Source organism: Mus caroli, chromosome 6, assembly GCF_900094665.2.
Source record: "Mus caroli chromosome 6, CAROLI_EIJ_v1.1, whole genome shotgun sequence".
NCBI lineage: Eukaryota > Metazoa > Chordata > Mammalia > Rodentia > Muridae > Mus > Mus caroli.
Window position 1 is genome coordinate 55,737,745 of NC_034575.1, and position 9,257 is coordinate 55,747,001.

The 9,257-nt window shown below is 39.6% G+C and overlaps 1 protein-coding gene across 1 annotated transcript in view; it reads right to left on the reverse strand.

The window, feature by feature from the left end:
• The window catches only part of LOC110297132 (cone-rod homeobox protein-like), a 10,997-nt gene extending 2,061 nt beyond the window's left edge, over positions 1–8,936 (reverse strand). Inside the window, exon 1 of the mRNA XM_021165910.1 lies at positions 8,496–8,936. Coding sequence (XP_021021569.1) covers positions 8,496–8,841 — 346 coding nt within the window. The 5' untranslated portion in view covers positions 8,842–8,936. The remainder of the gene's footprint in view (positions 1–8,495) is intronic.
• Between the last annotated feature and the right edge of the window lie 321 nt (positions 8,937–9,257).

Here is a 9,257-nt window from a genome sequence, read left to right on the forward strand (position 1 = left end):
CGGCCATCACTGGAAAGAGAGGCCCATTGGACTTGCAAACTTTATATGCCCCAGTACAGGGGAAAGCCAGGGCCAAAAAAATGGGAATGGGTGGGTAGGGAAGTAGAGGGGAGGGTATGGGGGACTTTTGGGATAGCATTGGAAATGTAATTGAGGAAAATATGTAATAAAAAATAAAAACAAAAAACAAAAAACATTTTCTCACTAGTAAGTGGCACTTGCAAACGTCACTCTTGCCTATGAAATCTGAAAGGACATTGTCAAAATTTCTAAAAAGGTTCTTCAGAAAATCTCCAGAGCTTGCAGTGTGCTTCCGTTGCTAAATTACAAAGGGTATCATGCAAAACTCCAAGATTTCTATTGTTCTAAATTACGCCTGTATCCTTTTCATTAGTACTGTAAAGCTGTTCATTACTTTGCAAATTGCCAGAGTATTCATTACTAAGTGAAATAATAAATAGAACAATGAAAAGAACAAGTTGCTTAATAAGGATAATTTATTTGGGTCTAGAGAATGTATTATGCTTCCAAGCAGTGCTACTCTTAAGCTAAGCAGTGTCTCCTTTGTCAGAGCTGAGACAAGCTAACACTTGTTTAATCAGAGGAAGCCGGTCATTTTACAATTTTAGATGAATTATAATATAGAGTCTTGATTTTATGCGTGTAGGAGGCAAAGCTTGAGCTCCTGATTAGTTGTACTCTCTCTGGAAGGAGCACGGTTGGCAAAGAGTGTCCTGTTTTTACATGTATGACTGCATTACATGTATGACACTCTGCCTGCACTGTTGGGACCTTAGGATGAACTTTGCATTTCTCTACATTGTTATCTAAAGAAATTTAACCTGATTAATTGATTATATGTAAAAGATTGGTATAAACCAATTAGTTCGCCATAGTCATGAGAAATTGAGAATGTCTTTTAGAATTATCTAATACAGGAAGAAGAGAAAGCATTACTAGGAAAATTTTATGATATATAACTCATTAATATTCTAATCAATATTAGACTTGTATGCCATAAGTATTATAAACTAACACATATTAACATAGAATTTTGGCTGGTAACAAATGCTATAAAAGTAAGTGCTAGTTTCTTAAATATGATGTACTGTAAACAATTACTCCTTAGGAGGGTAGAAGATCCTTTGAGGCTGGAATTATAGACAGTTGTGAGCCACCCCATTTAGGTCTTTTACAGGAGCAATGGTCACTATTATCTACTGTGTCAACTTTAAACAATTTAATTATAAAGCCTAAGTATATTTGGTTTGTTAATGCTTATGTTTTAAACCATTTTTGTTTGTTTGTTTGTTTGTTTGTTTTTGTTTTGGAGACAACATTTCTCTGTATAGCCATGGCTGTCCTGACACTAGCTCTGCACAGTACGTTGACCCTGAACTCAGAGATCTTCCTGCCTCTCTGCCCTGGGACTAAAGTCCTGGGATTAAAGACATGCAACACCACTGTGGCATTTAACCAAAGTATTTTGATAGAAACTCCTTTGCTGATATCAGGGCTTTGTACCAATTAACACATAGTTTTTCTGTCAGTTCACTGTGAAAAGTAAGATTTTCTTCTTTTTTTAATGTTGCCTATCACAATGACATGATCTGATGAATACAAAATTCAACTACTCATAATTGTTTTGTCCTTAATGGTAGAATTATTGTAGAATATTGTAAAACCTTAGACTTGGTGGAATTCTATAGTACAAGAAATAGTTACAGAATTTTATTATGTTCATAAAGGTATCAAAAATAGTTTAACATAGTACTATCAACTAAATGGCCTAAAAAGAACTGTTTTAATAGATAAAGGAGAATAGTTTATACAGTTTCCTGCTTTGCCATTGCTTGTTAATTATTAAAGGTATCTTTATATTTTATTCTTATAAGTAGTGTGGACTAGCTCCAAACAAACACTCTTATCACAGTGTGATTTTTTTTCCTAAGCCAGCTGCATTGCCAGAGGTTAGAAATATATACCAGAGAAGAAAATAGACTCTCTAAATGCTACCCTCAAAACTACTTCCTTCTGACAGAATAAATGAGTTCATAATATCCCTGAGTCCCTCAAATAAAAGGATTTTCTGGTAACTGAAGGCAGAATCTTGTAAGGTATACACTTGATTTAGGTAAAAGCTGTAATTCAGGCAATTCCAGTAAAGACCTGGGAACCCTCTGTGTCTAATCTAAATATTTCACGGAAGAGATAAGTGACACCTGACTTAATACCACCTTTTATCCTTTCTTCACGTTGATACAAAGAGGCCTGTGTACGCTTTAACACTAGCTCCTGTGTGTTTTCTCCCTAGGGCTTGGGTGAAAGGTGCCTTCATTCGTTCTTTACTCTGGCAGAGACATGATGAAAGCAGACTCTTGCCAGGCACTGGGCTCTAGACTGGGCTCAGTTCAAAAGCAAAATAAGCCAGGCTCTGAAGACAAAATTACATGTTTTTAGACATATGTGGAAGCTCATCTTAAAGATATAGACGTGTGTATGCATATGTGTCCACATGTGTGTATGTGTGTGAACAGGGCTATGAAAGGGGAAAAAAGGGTGTAAATGGATGGTAAAGACAAACCCGGGATACAGGGCAAGTAAGTGGGGGGAGAAACACAAAACATTGTGTTTCCTCTTACATACAAAATGAAGACCTAATGTATGTTTAAACACACATGTTTATCAAAAAAAGCAGAAAGGAGACATTTTCAGGCAGGAAAGTGGCCACCGAAACAGGAAGGGGAGACAATGAGGAAGCTAGAGAGAGAAAATAAGAACAAGGTATAATGGTATATGCATATGTGAAAATCACATAATCCCAATTCGGCAAATTAATACAACTTAATATATATTTAAAAAGATAGTCTTTAATCTCCTGGCACATGCCGTCTCTCTTCTTTTCAGGTTTCACTGTCCCTGAGTGGTTCATCTAACCCGGGTAAACTTTCTTTAGCCTGGGATGTTGCCTTGACCTAAATTCCAAACAAGTGTCTGACCCCTCACATACTTTTAGAGCTGTGCTTTAACTTTGCTTTTGACTTGAGGGCAGGCGAATGCACTGCAGCAAGGAATCAACCCAAAGCAATATAAAGTGTCACTACCCCACAGCTATGTAATCATAGGGTTTGGGAGATTGCTATGAGTTAAAAACCAGTCTGGACTGCATAACAAGATTCTGTCTCAAGACCAAAATATAAACAGGTATTTGATAAAGCAAACAAAAGTATTTTTAAAATACTTACAGGACCCGGTAACTCAAATCTGAGTAATGCATCTTGTAGCTGTAGGATTAGTATAACGGATAACTTTTCTTTTTAATAAAAACTATGCTTATGACTAAATAAACATTTTATCATTTTGTTAAACTTTCAAAGGTGCTCTGGGTTTGAAACTTGTATATGATCAAACCAAATGTGTCTTGATTAAGAAAGTAATTTTATTCAATATTTTATATTTTAAATATGCTTATCAGAATATAAGTGGATAACCATGACTCTAGTATTAAACAAGGAATCTAGAATTAGATTATCTGGCTATTAACTGGGTTTTAATCTGTTGTTCACGCTGGTCTTGAATTCAGGGTACTCTGTCTAGGGATAGGTGTTAGGTTTTGGGATTGTGTTACCACTAGAGGCTACAGTTTTATACTAACTGTCCTCCATGGGCTCACAAGTGAAAGGCTTGATCACCTGCCTGAGCTGTGGCCAGGAGGACGTTGACCTTTGGAAAGGGAAGCTTGCTGGACAAAAGCTATGTCATTGCAGCTGGGGCCTTGAGAGTGGTATTGGGACCCTGGTCCTTTTCTTCCTTCTTTGCTTCCTGTCCACCATGAGGTGAGCAGCTTTGCCACAGGCCCTAAAGTCAGGAACAAGGGAATGGAAGTTGAAATCACAGAAACCATGTGGCTTGCTGCATGGGAAGTGACACTATTAGGAGGTGTGGCTTTGTTAGAAAAAGTGTGTCCTTGTATAGGTGGGCTTTGAGGACTCCTCCTATCCTCAGACTCTACCCAGTTCGGGAGAGACCTTCTCCTTGGCAGCCCGAGGAAGAGAGTCCTTTCATGGCTGTCTTTAGATCAAGATGAAGAACTCTTGGTTCCTCCGGCATTATGTCTGCCTGCAGTCTGCCATGCTTCCACCCATGATAAAATGGACTGAACCTCTGTAACTGTAAGCCAGCCCCAATTAAATGCTGTCTTTTACAAGAGTTGCCTTGTTAATAATGTCTGTTTGCAGCAATGGAAACACAAACTAAAACACAGACTATCTTTGCACTTTTAGTTCTTTACCAACAGTATTGTATGTAAAGGACATGCTGAGGGACACAGGGACACATGCTAACTTCCTTACGCAGAAACAGAGAGAATGTCTCTCTTACCTCTAAGTATCTTTCTCATATTTGTTACACACATTCAGATTTGGGCACAATTCAATTCTTTACATTTTAGGCATCATTATTTAAGATTTTATTACCTTTGTCTTTCCCTGGTTCAAGGCCTTAAAACCTCTGTGGGACTCTTAATGATCTATTTGCTATGCTTCAGGAGCCTAAGATCCAGTTAACCAGGCAGTAGTTCACTACTGCTGGTTTCAGGAAATAGGAAGCCATGTCAAAGAGTGTATTCCCAGGAGGGAAATAAGCCATCTTTGTCACAAATGATTTTGAAGAAAGTTATCTTTGCTTGATTTGGTTTGTTTCATGCTGCCACTTGGGGAAAATAAAAGAAACCATAGTTTATAACCTATGAAAGAAGGATATGTATAGACCAGACTGTAGTGATATGACTGTCTAAGAAAAAGGGAACTTTAAAGCAGAAAAGGCCACACTTTGTACATCCATCTGATTTAATGGTAGCAGTGACAATGGTGAGACAGTCACACTTAAATCCGTTTTGTATTTTCACCCCTTTATTATGCTAGTGTTTGCATGCATCAGCTCCCAGTTTGGGAGGTGGCTCTCTCAGAGCAGTGTACTTAGCCCTGCTGTGGCCCTAGGTCAGCCCTCTACTGAGAGAGAAGACTCTAGTCTCTTGTTTCCTTCTTGTTATGAATGAACTGTGAAAGACTCATTTGCTGAGAGATTGCTTTCCAAAAACAAACAAACAAACAAGCAAGCAAGCAAACAACCAACAACAAATGGAATCACAAGAACCCCCAAAGGACAAGGATATATTCTTCATAGTTCTGAAGATTTTGTTATTGTTGTAGCAATTACTTCATAATCCCTTCATAAGCTAGACATGCTAATATACTCCTATCATTCCTGCACTATGGTGCAGAGGAAGGAGCGTTTTGAGTTCTAGGATATAGTGGGCTACATAATGAGACACTGTCTCACACACACACACACACATTGGTAAAGCAGATGCCATTCAGAAAATAGAATGCTCTTATTGTTCTGCAGGGCAGCAATGCTAGATTCTATGAACTAATCTGTATGTTTCTACAACTGTGATAAACAAGGGAGATTTCAACTTCTGAATGGGGAGGATTTAGAATACAGCTTCTGCATGTTGGAGATCTCGTAGAACACTATTAACGTAATTACTAGAGGTATATATTTCCTACTCTACACCTTCAGGGTACCTTGTAGCACTGAGTTTTGTGATTAAAATAAAAAAAGAAAGAAAGAAGCAGCTCTCACCTCAAAGGAAGAAGACCCACAGTTGATTCTGGAGCCTGTACGAGTGGCCATGGTCCAGGAACACGGATTGAGGTTACTCCAAATTCCGTGTTTCCATGTGAATTCAGTTTCATGACGTTTTACAGTTTTACAGAACAAACCAAGTCATAAAGCAAGGGAAGTTTAAAATGTATTGGTGGTTACATTTGAGAGGCAAGTACAGTGAGACATGGGAGCAGTGATATCAGCCAAAGTTTCTATATCATGACATTCTCAGCTTTGGGTTATTGCAAGCTAGGGAAATAATGTTTTGTAAGGTATTTGTCTCTTCAGAGACAAATAAATATGTTACTTCAAGGAAGAATAAACTCTCTTGTAAGATTATTAGTATTCATTAATTTTGTATGAATCTAATGAATTAGTCATACTACAAATATTATTATTAAACAAAATGGGAAATCATCAATAATATTGGTTAATAATTCACCAGAAACAGCAGGATTTTTGTTGAAATGTGAAGTATAGAAATTTTCCTACTGACACAGAGTTAAAGCACATGGTTCTATCATTTTCATTAGGAGGCTCATTGGAAGTATATGTATTTACAAAGATCTCTGATTCTATGAACTTTAGGAATCTGAAGAACCAGTCAATAATTGTTAAAATCCATTAAATGGTTGTTAATTAGAATGATTACTGGAAGAAGGGAGTTATAACTAACACAATATAAGTATTATTTTTCAATATTCTTTAAGCAAAAGCAAAAGTATAATAAATCCAAAGAATTCCTTCAAATTTATCACTACTGTGTATACCTTGCTTACACACATACTTAAAATTTACTTTAAAAAAAAAAATTCACCAGGCAGTAGTGGCACACACCTTTAATCCCAGCACTTGGGAGACAGAGGCAGACAGATTTCTGAGTTCGAGGCCAGCATGATCTACAGAGTGAGTTCAGGACAGCCAGAGCTACACAGAGAAACCCTGTTTTAGAAAAAAGAAAAAAAGAAAAAAAAATCCTTCCTGGATTGAAGAAACTATTCCTAACTCTTGTCTCTGTTAAGTGTAGACTTTAGGAACAGATTTGCAACACTTTTGCCGGCATGTTTAGCCAGGTGCTACTCATTAGTTCTTCATGTGGGAATTTCAAAAGAAAATGAATGTATTGAATGTAAAGTGCTTTAAATGTTCCCATTTTCTTTTTTTTTTTTATAGATATTGAATAATTTATTGAAACATCACCTGACTGAATTCACAACATCAATCCCTGTCTCAGGAACTGAAGTTATCAGGAATATAAATTTCCATGTCACCCTTGTCTGTTTGGAGGATTCTTCAGGGAACCAAGTCAGGTGGCCCATGCCTTTGATGACAGCACTGGGGGAGTGGTGGGAAGAAGACAGGTGGATCTCTGAGATTTGAGGGCCAACCTGGTCTGCATAGAGCATTCTAGAGCAGCCAGTGTTACTTAGAGACCCTGTTTTAATAACAAAACCCAAACAATGAGGTTGCTTTGTTAGCATTTGGAGACTGTGTGTGGTTAAAGCAAAGTCATCCTGGGCTGTCAGGGCCGCAGTGTAGCCATACCTATAACAAGGTAAATCCTTCACCTTTTCTAAAGTATGATCACAACAGTAACTTCCACCAAACCCAAGGAATGTCATCTGCAGCCTGCGCATGCCGGAGCAGACCTTCACTTCCATTACTCAAGAGGCAAAGGCAGGCAGATTTCTGTGAGTTCAAGGCCAGCCTGATCTCCATAGGCAGCGATGGTCCATGCAGAGGCTTCTAGTCCTGCTGTAACCTGTTTATAGTCTCACTAGTGTAGTCCATACACATACAATAAATTCCCGATTTACCATTATGTCCAGGTNTTCTCTCNGGAGTTTCCTCAAGACTAAGCTTAAAGACTTTGGGATCAGGGATAGCACAGTGGTGGTATGAGCCTTATATACCAGCACTTTGAGGCAGAGCTAGGCAGATCTGGAGTACTTATTCAAGGTTAATGGTNCAAAGTCCAGGCCAGCTAGAAGTATCACAGTGAAACTTTTACCTCAAAGAGCATCATGCACAAATAAGAAACCTAGCTATTGAGGCGACTGTGATGAAAGACCTTTGGCAGGAAGCCTGAAGAGCTAAGCTCCACTCCAGCACCAGGAGACCCTAATCCTATGTTGTCCTTTGTCCTGACTGACTTCTATACAACAGCCAGCTTCCACACAAAGTATTTTTTGAAAAAACAACACAAGCTTTTTTAAAAAACCAATTTGTCAACAATTTCATGTTATCAATGAGCCACTCCAAGATCTAAATCCCCAAGCAAGTGCCTCAGAAACACCAATAGACAAAAAAAAAAAAAAAATACAATCACACACAAACCAATAAAATACTCATTGGTATAACATGAGTGATCAAGGTCAGAGGGGATAAAAATCCAGCCTTGTTAACCAGTCAATCTCTTGGGAAGTGGTTGTTCTGGCAGTATATGTCAGTCTGTAACAATGCCTTGGGAAAGGAGGCAAGAAGTCAGTGTGATACTGTGCTGCACATTGAGTTGATAGCTAGCCTGAAGGAGAGGCCACTTTTGAGGGGAGGCTGTTAAAAGAAGTGGAANCACACCAGTGGGGTTTGGCCCTGGACATTCAAGTGGAGGCCCTAGGTGGAGACGCAATACCATTTCTGTCCAATGTCATCTGTCCTGGCACCCAGGTATTCAAACATTGACCCTGAGGGTTCTGAGAGGCATCCACCATTTGATGAGTTTGGTGCAGCCAGGCCTCTGATAGGGGGTGGGGAATTGGGGGAACAGTTTTTGTGGTACATGTTGGAGTGGCCCATGGGGAAGGAGGATCAGCAACTGTGCTTACAACTGGTTGAGGACTCAGGAGGATTGATGGGAATGAGCCTGTACTTCCAGCTTGGTGGCCTGCAGCAGAGGGCTTTGTGGGAAGGAGAAGAGGTATCATCCCGGGCAGATTGCTGCAGCCTGGCCAAGGGGGGCCGCATCTCCTCCTCCAAGGATCTCTGGATGAACCAAGCCTCAACTTGTTCCTCTTTCAGTTTCAGTCTGGTGGCCATGATCTTTCGAGCCTGGAGGTCTGGGTATGGTTCCATCTTGAAGTATGCTTCCAGCTCTGAAAGCTGCTCCCAACTGAACTTCTGGTCAAGGGGACCCAGGGTATAGGAGGTCAGGGAATGTGGAGATGCTTCCATTTTGCCTGTAGCTCACTTCAGTTGTGATTGAAGGTATGCTCTAAGGATTTAGGATTAAAACTCAGCTTCAAGTTGGGCGCACTGAGCAGGGACCCCAAATGTTCCCATTTTCATTTGCAAAGACAGTTGGCATCAGGACCTCCCAAACCTATGATATCACATAGGTGACAGCACAACCTGTGTGTGGCCTGTGACCTCCAGACTGGTTGCCAAGACAATAGGCACCATATTCCCAGCATCCACTTGGCTCACCTCCCACCTTTACCTGCATTACATCATTCTCCATATAAATAAGGAGAACACCCCTCCCTCACTCTGTCTCTCCCCTTTCTCTTTCTGCCACTACCTTGTCTCTCCCTTCCAATAAAACCTCTTCCACACGGAACTGCCTTGGCTTAATGTGCTGTTGAGACATG